This window comes from Sus scrofa, chromosome 14 (assembly GCF_054392235.1).
Source record: "Sus scrofa isolate SSC_HxYL_T2T_F1_AM1 chromosome 14, Sscrofa_HxYL_maternal_Yorkshire_Landrace_v2.0, whole genome shotgun sequence".
Taxonomy (NCBI): domain Eukaryota; kingdom Metazoa; phylum Chordata; class Mammalia; order Artiodactyla; family Suidae; genus Sus; species Sus scrofa.
Window position 1 is genome coordinate 59,404,635 of NC_139396.1, and position 13,648 is coordinate 59,418,282.

Here is a 13,648-nt window from a genome sequence, read left to right on the forward strand (position 1 = left end):
CCTGGACGAGCAGCCCCTGTGTGTTTTCCTTAGAAAGCCGCCCCCTGCTCCAGGGTATCGTAACTGGACCAAGGTGCTGAGTTGGGACCCACAGTCAGAGTCACCAGTGCTGTGCAAAGAGCCCACTTATGCTGGGGACCAGCTCCTCCCCTGCGGAGGCCAGAAGGAGCTGGAAAGCTTGCTTACAGGACTCTGGAAGTGGTGACACAGGGACAAAAATGATCTGTCCTTCGGAGCACCGGACATTGTCCAAAAGGAAGTGGTGCAGACCACCTCAGGACAGCAGGCACCCTCCCCCCTCCACCCCCCACCCCGAAATCACAGGCCACCGTTTTTTATCCCCTCACAAAAGGAGCCAAGCCTCTAGAAGTCCCAGTACGGCTGGTGCTCCCAGTCCCTTGGCTGAGCTGCTGTGCTCTGAGCTCACGTGGTCATTCTTGGCCAGCGTGACGGACCATGCTTCCTCCAGGCATCCGGGGCACAGATGGTTCAGGCCAGGTTGGCGTCATCCATGTTCAGGTGGATTTGGCGTCCACTGAGAGACACAGCCCTCCCACTCAGCAAGAGACAGCAGAGGGGCCGAAAGATGCCCTGGGCATCTCAAGACAAGAGCCCCAGCCCAGGAGCCCCAGCCCTTGGGACAGGAATCCTGTCAAGGGCATCAAATGAGCTTTTGTTGCCAGGAGGCAGAAGCCCATCTCCAGGGAGAGCCACGGAAAGGTCAGGCCCGGCCCTGAGCTAGCAGCCTTCTAGCGCCTTCCCTGTTCTGGAAAGACGGCTTCCAGGCCTGGTCACCATCTAGCCGGTGCTGGAGGCCAGGGCTCTCAGTGTCCTCAGTTGGTGGCTTAGGTCAGAGGAGATGAAAGATGCGTGTTTCTGGGACAGCCAAGGCAGAGGACCGGGTGATGGGGGCAGCTCTGGACTCCAGCTCAGCCTGCTCAGAGGCCTCACATTATCTGAGCAGGGCCAAGGCCTGAGACTGCTCTGTGAAGGGGACAGTCCGTCTGCCTCGGGTCCATGCAGCGGGACTTCAGGCGGCCATCTGCGTCAGCAAACAGGACCCACCTGCAGATGGTTCAAGTGAAAAGAGAACTATGGAGAAGGGCTTAGGGGCCAGTGATAGTGGGAGCTGTCGGCACCTTAGGCTAAGGGGCCTTAAAGGGCCAGGGTGAGCCTGAGCTGTTAGGGGCCACCAGCAGGAGCTGTGGTCCTGGAGGGGGAATAAGGAGAAAGTACTCCAACCTTTGTGCCCCTGCCTCTGATCTCCCGTTTGCTCATCCTGACTAGAGGCCAGGACCAAGAAGCTCTGGTTATTCGGACCAGGGGAGTCAGCTCGGAAGGCACAGAGAAGAGGTGCAGGGGGAGGAGCAGGAAGAAGCAGCCTGGGTCCATTGGGTGATGGCAGGAAGTGGCTCCGAGGAGCAGGCCGGTCTCGTCCTCGCTGGCATCCCCCTCTGCCAAACCAGGGCACCTTTAGAGTTCCTTTCTGGACCTTCAGGCTTCGGCAGTGACCCAGCTGGTTGACCGGGTGTCCTGCTGAGTCCTAGTGGCATGGGTTACTCTTCCCATCCCAAGAAGTCCCAGAGTCACCCATGCTGGGAGCAGGGTCCTCTGTCCCCCTCTGTGTGCCAGACCCAGGACTGGGTATGTGTCAGGTCTTGTCCCAATCAAAGGCAGAGCATCCCACTTGTCCAGACAGGACTGTGTGGGCGAGGCATGCTCCTTTCCTGTTGCCTTTGTGGTCTGAGTCGCAGGGCTTGAAGGAAGCGCGGCAGGAGATCTAAACCCGCCCTGGTCTCCAGCCAGCACTGCCTCACCATCCCTTCCGGTTTGGAGACCCTCAGAGGAGGCCACCCACGGTGTGCTCTACAGATACTTACTGAGCACACTCTCCCGAGTGCTGTGCCAAGGATAGCAAGCATAGAGACCTCCCACCGGAGTTCATGGTCAAGCCAGGGAGCCTGGCGCACAGGCAGGCATTAATGGGGCGGGTGCTGAAGGGAGGCTGGGGGCTCGGGGTGGGGGCTGGGCACCTGGCGGCGGGTCTGGACGATGAGAGCAGGGGGCTGCCGGCCCGCAAGTCAGCTGTGATGAAAAGAGCCCTTCCAAGGCTGGGGTAAGGGGGCTTATGAAGGCCTAGAGGTGGATAAGGAGAAGCTGAAAGGAAAATTAAGAAGGAACTTGACCTGCATATAAACCTTGGTCTGGGGCTTCCCTTCCTTGGAATGGGAGAATAGTTCTGTGCTCAAGAGTAGCCTGAGGTCACGTGCCCAGCTTCTGCGGAACCCGGGCAATCTATAAATCCGTGGTATGAAGGCCCTTGGATAGCAGGGGAGGAAGGCAGGCCACAGAAGCAGGATTTGGCGAAAAGCAGAGGGCCGGGAATGTCTAACTTTCCACTTTTTCTGTTGAGACACCCAGCGCTACACTGCACCCTGGGTGCCCCGAGCCCTCACCAAGCCTGGAGTTGAGGTGTGGAAGTCTCTCCAGGGAGCGGGTGGCATGCGTTTTGGTGCGGTCAAATGTGGGCACTTGACAGAGAAAGGAACTGCTCTCAGACCTCAGGCAGAGAGGTTCTGCTTCCCCTGCACTGGCCAGAAAGCCCCCTGACACCCAGAGCCCTGTCTCCCCCTCACCCACCCCCGCCTTCTACGATGTCTCAAATATAACAGCCCCCCTTCCAGGCTCTTTGAATGAAACACAATTAGTCTGGATTATCCAAGGCCAAGTTTAGCCTGGAACCACTGTCCTCACTGCCTGCGACAGTTTGAGGCCACCACCTTCCAACCACTGAGGCAGTGGGGCTTGGAAGGCAACCTGATTTCATATTAACCTGAGGGGACTAGAACCAGGAAGGGTAATTCTGCTATTTTTGGAGATTCACATATTGTACTCTAACCTCGAATAGAAAAGAGCTTTTGTACCCTACTTACCATTGTTCCTGCTCTTTAGCGTGATAATGGGAAGTCGAGGGCATACATCCTGATAATAACAACAGCCAGCCATCAGTCCATGAGAATTGCCACATGCCAGGCAGTGTGGTAAGGGTGAGACTTAAGAGTTATTGAATCCGCAGCTCCATTCTTCTCTGCTGTCTCTCATTTTACAAATGAGGAATCTGACGCTCAGAGAGGTTAAGCGGCTTGCCCAAGATCACACAGCTTGTAAGTGATGATGCAGGGATTTGAACCATAGTAGCCCAAGTCCAGAACCCCCATGTTAACTGCTATGCCCCCTCACTTCTTAGAATGAAAAGCCCTTCCAGAGAGAAGGAAAGAATTTGCAAGGGGTGATATTGGAGGGAGGCTGGGAGAATTTTTAGCATCTTCTCCAAAGAACAGAGATTGCTCCAGGCTTTGTGTGGCAGGAGACTGGAGAGTAGGTTTCCAAGGGTGAGAAAGACACACAAGTCCGACAGCTGGAATCAGGATCTCGCCTGGACCCACCCTGCAGGCTCTGTTTCCCGCTTCTTCTGAGTTTTACTTAGCTCCAGCCAGATACAGCTTCTTGGCTGCTGCACCCAGCTGTGTCCCCGGGACCACAGCTCCTCAGGGACCCTGGCACCAGGATGGAAGACCCACCACTCCAGACTCCCAACCGATTCCTCTCCCCCATCTTAAAACCCCAGCTCCCCCAGTCAGGCTGTTTCGCTGCCTTGCCAGCTGAGAGCGCGTGTGTTTTAAAGCTCTGAATGGGCCATTTCGGCTCGGAGTCCAGATGCATTTTTATATCCACATGGAAAAAAAAAAAATACAGAGGCTCTGCTGGCAGTCAGAAAGAGTTTTTTTAAATTAACGTTTAAAAAAAAAAAAAAGGGAAAGAAAAAGTTTCCTGCACCTGGCCCTTCTCAGAAAAGCACAGAGGAGAACAAAAACATGTCTTGAATTTGGCTACACGTCTCATTTTAAAAAGATGCTTGTCCCCCAACCTTGGACAAGCACTTTTCAGATTCACTACTCTGTGCCACCCTCGGGGCTTGTGGTGTTTAAGTCCCACAGTTAGCTCCATTTTGCAGGTGAGGAAACTGAGGCTTCAGTGGAGCCATTGGCTTACCCAAGGTCACAGTTATCTTCCTAGGCTGCTGCAGGAGACTGGGTGGCTTCAAAACAACAAAAATATATTCACTTACAGTTGGAACAGCCAGAAGTCCAAGATCAAGGTGTCAGCAGTGTGGGTTCCTTCTCAGGGAAGATCTCTTCCCTGCCTTTCTCCTAGCTTCTGGTGACACCAGCGTCCCTTGGCTTATGGATAACTCTGCAGCCTCTGCCTCATCCTCACCTCTGGTCACCCTGAGTCTGTATCTTCATGTGGCTGGCTGACTCACTCTTATAAGGACACCAGTCACACTGGGTCGGGCCCGCCCTGCCCCAGTATGTCCTTGTCTTAATTGAATGACATCTGCAAAGACCCTGTTTGCAGATAAGGTCACAACCTGGGGTGCCGAGGTTAGGATTTTGACAACTTTTGGGGGAGGACCCATTCCAATCCCTAATGTTCACAGTACAGATGAGGCCGGAGAGAGATTGGTTCCGGTCCAGCCCCCTCCTGGTTATCAGCTGCCTCCTCGCAGCATCAAAGAAGCCAGAGGAACAAACCCCACAGCGCCTCTTTTCTACCAGATGGTGCCGCTTGCAGCCAGAGAACAAGACGCCACCACTAGCCACTGTCGCTCCCCGATGCTGATAGTGCTTGGAGCCCACCCTCTACAAACCCGGCTAACCCAAAGCCTCTGCGCTGAGAGGAAAAAATTGCGAACGTAACACCACCACTAAGAGAACTAGCATCTATTGAGCGCTTACTGTGTGCCCCCAGGCTCTTCTGGGCACTTGGCATATTACCTCATTGTCACCTTCTCTAAAACCCTAGAATAGAGTACCGTTAACATTCCCATTTTACAGATGAGGAAACTGAGGCCAGGGAGATTCATTTAACTTGCCCAAGGCCTTGAAGCTCAAAAGTACAGGACCCAGCCTGGGTGGCCTCAAGCTCCTGGCCACCAAGCACCCTGGCCTCTGTGTACCTTGGGGGTGTTTGGGCAGAGCTGAAGCATGGTGCCATTTAGCCTGAGACCTGGCAATGTTTAAGAGGGAATGGGTGGGGCCATTTATATGAAATGTCCAGAATAGGCAAATCCATAGAGACAGAAAGTAGATTAGTGCTTACTGGGGGTCAGGGGCTTGGGAGTGGGTGCTGATGGGTCTGGCATTTCTTTTGGAGTCATGGTGATGAAAATGTCCTGAAATTGATATGTTGAGGTCACACAACTCTGTGAAGAGACTAAAAGCCATTGGACTGTACACTGCAGATGGGTGGCCTGGATGGTATGTGAATTCTACCTCAATAAGGCTGTTCCACCACAAAAACCAAAAAGAGGGAAATAGGCAGAGTGGGGAGGGAGGTCAGGAACAGCAAATAGCGCAAGGGGAGAGAGCATGCAGGCCCAGGCCACTGAGCCGGGGACGGAAGCTGGCGGCCAGGAGGACTGCTCAGCCAGGGGCAAGAGAGATGAGGGCAGAGTCCTCGGGGCCACCCAGTGAGAGTGAAGGGCCCATGCAGGTGTCATTGAGGGGCTCGGTGTCCTTAGAGGTGCTGCCCCTGACAGCCAGGCGGGAGGCCACCATCCCCAGATCCGACCTAACGCGGGAGGGAAGCCGACCACCTACCCCACGCTCCAATCACGTACCCAGATAGCGGATGTATTGACCGCATGGCCACTTGCAGCTCTGTCCCTGGACATCTAACCCACTAATTGAATAGAAGTGCCCAGGAGCTCCCCACATCCTCCCCGGAGAGCAGATGTCACGGGGCCAGAGCTGGCCTTTAGATTTGTGGTGCCAGTGGGCAGGAGCCAGGCTGAGTGCCTGCGGTGGGTCCTCACTGATACTCTGCGTTCTGTTACAGAGAGCCTTCAATGCCCTGTGTCACAGCACCCACTTGTATGGCAGGAGGCTGGTCCTGGAGTGGGCCGACTCCGAGGTGACCCTGCAAGCCCTGCGGCGGAAGACGGCCGAGCACTTCCACGGTAAGAGTGATGGGACCTGCAAAGAGCATGTCCCTCTGTGGGCAGACTGCAGGGCCAGGCGCGGGGCCCCCCTCTGTCTCTCCACATCGGCTCCCGCCCTCCTTCCCTTTCTCTGCGCCAGGGAGCTGACCCGCGTGGATGGCATCAGGGCCTCCATGACCTTTCGGTTTCCCAATCGAATTGGGTCATTGGGAGGCCTGGCAAGAAGTTGGGGAGAGGAGGAGGAGCCTGGGGTCACAGTGGCAATCCCCACCCCCACCTCCTTTCCTGCCTGCTTGGTGACACTGCCACCAAAGGCCATAGCTCAAATCCGGTGGCCCTCTCCACCCAGCACTCTCTGTCCAGGGCCCTGTAGATGACCTGGGGCCACTCGCCCCAGTTTCCCTGCACCTGCTCCCCCTTTCCTAGACCCTCATCAGGTAGGAGTTTGAGCGCCATCTCTTTCCTGCCAGGACCCCGGGGGTCACAGGACCTAGCTCCACCTCTTAGACACCTCGGTGTGCATCACACAGCCTCGCTGGTTATTCAGTCCATCCCCAGAAAATACCTACAGAGCACCCGCTGTGTCCCAGCACGAGGGGCGCAGCAGTGACCTCGTGGGGCTGCGGGTCCAGGTGGAAGAGGCTGGGCACGTGGCTTGAGCAGGCGGTCCAGAAAGGCCTCCCTGCAGAGGTGACATTTGTGCCCACAGAAGGGCTGCCCAAGGTTTGACATGAGTGTGACACCTCGAGAGATGGGGGGGCCAGCGTGGCTGGAGCGGGTGAAGTTGGGGAGGGGAGCAGGGGCTCTCACAGGTCTTGCCCTCTCTAGCAGGCTGTCCAGAGACAGGATGGAAGCACTCTGTAACTCATCCTGTGAAACCCTTTTGAATGCAGCCCCTGCCAACCCTGGGGGCCCTTCCAACCTAACCCTCCCCGCCAACACCTCCCACAGAATTCACTGGCCCCAAAAGCCAGGCATGGCTCTGTGTCTTTGCATATGGTCTTCCCTCTGCTCAGAATGCCTTGCCTCTTGATTTTTTTTTTTTTTTTTTTAAACCTGGCAAGTGCCTATCTTTAAGGCCCAGCTCAAAAGACACCTGGGAAGCCCTCCCTTCACACACAAACCCCGACCAGGTATCAGTAATGGCTCTGTCCTCTGCTCTCCCATCTCTGTTCCTATACCTCCTTCCACATCGTCATGGGTTTCTTTATGGTTCTTCTCCTCGCTGGGCTGGGGTGTGCTGTGCTCACCTCTGCCACTCATCAGTTCATCCTGGGGTCCCCGTGCCAGTCTGGGCCCATCCAAATCTGGGCAGTATACAAGCAATGACAGACAAGGAAGTAGAAAAATCAGGGCTAAGTACACAGTGGCAAGCACACAACTCAGTAAGTCCCCAAATCCTGGCCTGCAGAAGGAGAGCCTATCCTTATCGACAGCCATTGACAGGCCCAAATGCACCCATCGGCAAATGTTTGTGTAAGGGACTCTACCCCCTGCCACCCCCCACCCCCGGGGCTGGCGGGACAGTGCAGGCTCAGCAGTTCTGCCCTGCCTTGGAGAGCAGCCCCTTCGATCGATCGATTAAGTTCCAAAGACAGCATTATTGCTGAGGCCCCGACAGGGGCAGATACAATAACAACAGCTGGAGAGACAGCAGTTGGTTTGCATTCACCTTCCCATTCATTCCCCAGCAGCCCCGGGAGGTGGGCATGATTAGCCCTGTTTTATGGATGGCAAGACTGAGACCAGTGGTGCATTGAAGGGACTCAGGACAGCTATTGTTTATTGAGGACCTATTCTGCCCTCCTCTGTGACACACAACGTGGCTCTCATCCTCACAGCAAACCTTGCAGCCATGGGCCCTGCTGTCCCCATTTTACAGACAAAGAAACTGAGGCAGGGCAAGTGTCAGCCATGTGCCCAAGACATGAAAAAAAGTCTGGAAAGTGCAGAGCTGAGATTAGAACTCAAGACCAGCTCTGAAGCCTTCCACCCCACCGCCCGGCTTTATACTAGCAAGTGCTGCTTTTAAAAGTCTCTGGCCTCTCTTAAGAGCTAAGTTGTATGTGTTTACTGCATGGCTCCCTTCCTCCTGATTCTTCCAGCCCCTGAACCCAGAATCTCCAAGATCCCTTCCAATGGAGGGAATGCGTAATAAGTCATAACAGGAAGCATCAGGTGGCTTTTTAGAATTGACGCAGCCTCTTAGAAGGCCCTGTGGTGTGCATGTTACCTCATCCCTGTTTACAGATGAGGAACTCAAGGCACAGAAATGAGAAAAGGTCCCCTGAGGCCAGAGCTGAGTGTCAGGGCCAAACCAGGTATTTCCACTCCTTTGGGGACTCTCCGAAGGAACATTGCCTCCCCAGGTTCTGGGAGGGGCCCTCAGCTCTGAGCGAACCAAGTGTAGAGGGGGTAAGCTCTGAGGACCTCCCCACCAGTGGGTGTCAGGGTCCCAGTAGGGAACAAAAGTCACCTCTCACCTGCCATGCAGAGGTGGGGGGCAAGGGGCAGAGGTGAGCAGTAGTGAGGAGGTGGGGGCAGGGGGAGGAGATGATGTCCCCAGGGTCCAGTGAGAGCAGGAGCCTTGGGGATAGCCACTGGGTCCCTGAATATAGAGGAATGCAACCAGTACCAGAGAACTGCACCAAAGCAGGAGGGAGTGGGCAAAGGGTGTCTGCAGCCCCCTCGCCACCCTCTCCACTCCCCTCCCACTCTCCCATTGGCCCATCCTGTCTTGTCAACCAGAGCGCCAGCTTCCCCAGTGACCCCTTTGGGGGACAGAGCAGGAAAGAGGAGGGACTGGCAGCACCAAATAGGATATTCAGCACCTGTGGTGATCCACAGAGGTCAGGTCGTAGGGTTGAGGTGGGGGCCCTGTTTTCTGGGAGGCAGGAGCAGCGGTTCTAAGCTTGGCAGGGATGCGACTCACCTGTAGGGGGTCACTGGCGCACACAGCCAAGTGTCAGACCTCCAGCCGGCCTCCCTCTCTCGGGTATCAAGAGGTAGCCTGAAAGTTTGGGGGCCAAAAAAGTCTGAAATAATTCCCCATCGTGTTTTTATGGCACTCTTTTCCAAAGAGATATATGATAATCCTTAGAAAACAGAAGAACACTCTCTCCAGCGCACAGCAGGTCAGGGATTTTCAACCCAGAATCCATGGAACCTTGTCTTCATGGGTCCCAGTCTAAATCTGGCCTTGGAGGGGCTGTGAATACCCAAAAATGCTGTTATCCGGGTGTGTGTATGTGTGTTTACCTCTCTGGCAAGAAGGTTTTGTTGTCATCAGATTTTCTCTAAGGTCGTGGTCCCCAAAAAGTTACTTTTAGTGGGAAGAGCATCTTTGGAATCAATAGGACATGAATCCTCTTGCTTCCCAGCCGGGTGACCCTGAACAAGTCATGGTTCCCCGCCCCGGGGCTTCTGCTTCCCAGTGAGGTTAAACGGGCACCTGCTTATGGAGTTGGTTTGGTGTGAAAATAATTGGTGATAACTCGGTGCCCGTTTTTTCCCACCCACCCAACCCCCCTAGGAGGTCAGTGCCCTTAATCACCCCGTTTTACAGATGAAGAGACTGAGGGCCCCAGAGATAAAGTAACTTTGCCCAGGGCCATGCGGGTCATGGGTGATGGAAGCAAGCTTTGAACTTGAACAGTTTGGCTACAGCGCCCCATTCTTGAGGTGACTGCTTCCTCCGTCCTTCCCAAGAAAACAGGACGACGTAGACACTTGGCACAGAACAAGTGCTCTGGAAATGTCTGCCCTCACCCACCCTCCCCCTTGTCTGCTTGATCTCTTTGGAAACGGGATAACCACAGCAGCTCTGAATATTCAGAGTAGGGCTGCTGGCCTCCTGCCCTCCTGGCTGGACCCTTCCTTCCCCCACACCCACCCCCACTTTGCCCCTTCCCTATGGTGAAAAATACCCAGCTCGTTTGTGTGGAAATCTGCATTGTTCCGAGATTGCAGGGCCCTGGCAGACGCCGAGGGCAGGCGGGCTCCATGCCCAGTCCCCTCCCATGGCCCTGATCTGTGCCAGGAAGGCACTCAGATCTCAGGTGGGGGCCCCGAGCCCTGTTTGCCCAGCCTGAGCACTGAGGCCACGACAAAGGGCTCCCTGGCGAAGGTGGGCCTCAGAATGAAAGGCAGGCATCTTAACCATTCAGCAGGACCCAGGGGAAGCTTGCCAGGGGCCCTTTGGCCTCTGAGCTGCCCCTGGGGACAGTGGGAGGTGGCCAGAGTGATAGAGAGGAGCTTTGGCCCCATGGTGGCTGGTGCAATCAGCGTGAATTACCCCGAGTTCACCGCTGCCTCAGGGACTCAGTTCCTCCAACAGACCAGCCACTCACTTCGGGGAGGCCTTAGGGACAGAGTGCTGGTGGGTGAGAGCTCCCCAGGCCCTGTGACCAGCCATTCTCCTCCCTGTCTCTGCTTAGGTCAAGGCACACAGCTCCCTGTGCAGTTCAGCCTAGATAATACTAATTGTTATTATTACGATGACCACCTTCATCTGGTAAGCCTCACTCTGTGCCAGGGATTATCTGTGGGCTTCCACAGGTCTTAATCCTGCAGAATCCCAGCAGGTAAATACTGTCACTATCCTCAGTTTCACAGACGAGGAAAGCGAAGCAGAGAGGGCAGATAACTTGCCCGGGGGTGCCCAGCTACTAGTGGCCAAGCCGGAAGTCAGACCTGGACTTTTAGCCATCCTGCAGACTCCGGATTGGCAGGTGTGCCCCAGGGCCCCTTCCGTTTCATCCTAGTGTGTGTCCCCGCGTCCATTCTGTGGCCTGGGGCAGTCACTTGGCCTCCGCTTTGTCATCTGTGCAGTGGACTAGGGTGTCCACCTCAAGGGGAATCAGGAGGCTTACAGGAGGTGCAGCAGATATTGTTTAGCCTCCCTCCACCCCACCCCGCCAGGTGCTAGGGCTTCATCCTCTGGGCCACCATGAACACTCCCTGTTTTCCTTGCATTCCAGTGGAGCCAGGCCAAGGGAGAGGGTTCTCTGTACAGAGGGATGAAGCATAAAGGAGAACCCCCGTTTTGTTTGTTTTGTTTGGGGGGGGCGGTTGCTGTTGTTATTTTGGCATATGAAAGTTTCCCAGGCCAGAGATTGAATCTGAACCACAGCTGCAACATAGGCTGCAGCTCCGGCAACGCCGGATCCTTTAACCCACTGCACCGGGCCAGGGATTGAACCCGAGCCTCCTCAGTGACCTGAACCATTGCAGTCGAATTCTTAACCCACTGCACCATAGAGGGAACTCCAAGAAAGAACTCCAGTTTTTATAAGCCCAGACAGTAAGGAACGTGGGAGGGAGGGAGGAAGGATGAGAATGAATATGTGTCCATCGCCTGGGTAGTGCTCAGGATGGTGTGTTTGCATCTGACTCTAGACGCCACCAGGTCCCCATGCCTGGCACATGGTAGGCACTTATTAATACACAGTAGCAATGAGGAGGAGGGGGAGGAGGACTCCTCGCTGGTAAAACGGCATTCACGATGTCCTGCCTCCTGACGCAGTTATGGGAACTGAATGCACTCAATGCCCAGTCTGGACCTCGCTGCTCATCTAGGCTCCCTTCCTTATTGGCCACCAAAAAAGCTTGTTTCAAACCCCCCAGTACCCCCTCCCCAGGGGGAGGCCTTCATGTCACCCACTGCCCCTTTGTCACTGCCAGGCATTAGATGTTCCCTTGCAAGTCCATGCTTACAAAATACCCATCAAATGGAACAGCCAAGAGCAGGTCTGGAGAAGCCATCCCAAAAGCTGCCCCCGGTAGGCAGGCAAAGCCCTTGCCCCTAGACAGCGGTGCTTGTAACTAGGGAAGAGCAAGGTGGCCCTCTTCCTCTGAACCGTCCCCCCCCCTCCCCTGTCCTCTTCCTGCCTCCCTTCCCGGCCCAGAACCATCATCCTTCTCATCTGCAGCCCGGCAGCCCCTGGCAGGTGAAGTGCTATTCTTCGGTGACTTGCATGTGGGAGGGTGAAAAGAGAGAGCACGGAGGGAAGAAAGAGGAAAGTCGGCCACTGGCTGTGTCCTTTTCTTCCCGAGCGTGTTACAAACCAGCAGGGTCGCGGCATCGAGAAGCTTTCAGGGCCCCGGCAGGCCGCAGTACCTGCGAGCGCCGCCGACAGAATATAATGGTACGGAAGCAATCAGCAATCCGCCCGCAGAACCCTCTGTTTTCGAGCGTGCACAGCCAGGGAGGCCTGGGCAAACAGGCTTTTATTTGGCCGGGAGCGCGGCTCTGCTTCCCGGCGTTGTCTTATTCCAGCTGAGAGGACTGATGGGCTGTGGTTAGCGCTTGCACCTTTCACCTCCGGAGCTGGGAGCGCAGACATGACCGGCATGGCAAGTGGCTGGCAGCGGCGCCATCCCCCCGCCCGCTTGCCCGCCCGGCCGAGTCAGGCCAGCCTGGGAGGTGAGATCTGCCATGTTCAGGCCCAGATGGGCGCCTGTCCCATCGGTCACTGGCCCCTGGTACAGCAGCCCTCCCAGCCGGGAAGAAAGAAACCTGACTCCTGGGGCCCTTGTCCTGTCAGCCTGGCCCCTAGCCCTCTTGACTTTAGGTCTCAGCCTGAGTGTCAGAGATTTGACTTTCTCCAACACCCACTTCCTGCAAGTTCCCTTGTCACACCCCCCACCTCATCTTCCCAGCACTTAGCGTTCATATATGTGGGTGTGCGGTTATTTAACCTCACTAGCCCCATAGAAGCTTTATCCCCCAGGGGACAAGGTCCTCTCCATGTCCCCTGCCTTAGCCTCGCATCTAGCACAAAGTAGGTGCTCACTAACTATCGGTGGGGTGAATAAACGAACAGAGCTGAAAACCTCATCATCAGCAAGGCCCTTTCTGATGCAGCCTCTAACACGTACTGGGCTGGGCTCTGCAAGTGTCACCAGAATTCATCCTGACCCTCACCCCACAGGTAGGAAAATGAGGGTTCAGAAAAGCCAGACAAGGCGCTCCTGTCCCCGGAGTTAGTTAGGCATGCAGCCAGCACTGCAGTCCTACACAGTGTGCAGACAGACAGCCCTAACCTTGACCCTCAAAGGACCACTAGTCTGAAAAGAAGCCATTATGTGACTTCTTGCTAAAGATGAAGTCAGGAGAGGAAGAAAGAAGAGAGAGGACCTACCATATCGAGGGCCATGCCAGGCGGTTTCATATACTGTCTCATTTTTGCCTCACAACTCCTGAGAGAAGGGGTGCTGTTCCCATTTTTCTGAGGTGCAGACTGAGCCCCAGAAGTGTCTAGGGTCTTGCCTGAGGACACAAAGCTTTGCACATACAGATCACCCCATTTCACCACTCCCAAGATCCTCAGCAGTTCCTAAATCCCAAATTAAAAAATTTTTTGAACACAGCCATGGTGTCTCTAGCTGTGTTTTCACACCACAAGGCCAGACTTGAATAGTTGTGACAGAGACCCTATGGCCTGCAAAGCCCTAAAATATTTACCATCACTTTTACAGAAAAAGCACACAGCTCCTAGGGCTTGTGAAATGACTGCCCTTCTTGTATCTAAAGCCTCGGAGTGGCTAATTCCTCCTAGTAACTCCACCCCACCCCACACCCCACCCCCACCTCCACCCCCTGCCAGAGAGCATGTGACTCTAGAGGCATCATAACCACACCCT

General features: G+C 55.1%; 1 protein-coding gene across 1 annotated transcript in view; it reads left to right on the forward strand.

Annotated features, from left to right (window-relative positions):
• RBM19 (RNA binding motif protein 19) overlaps nucleotides 1–13,648 on the forward strand; it is a 121,977-nt gene that overhangs the window by 94,221 nt on the left and 14,108 nt on the right. The window contains exon 23 of the mRNA XM_005670677.4: nucleotides 5,902–6,022. Within this exon, the coding sequence (XP_005670734.2) occupies nucleotides 5,902–6,022 (121 nt within the window). The remainder of the gene's footprint in view (nucleotides 1–5,901; nucleotides 6,023–13,648) is intronic.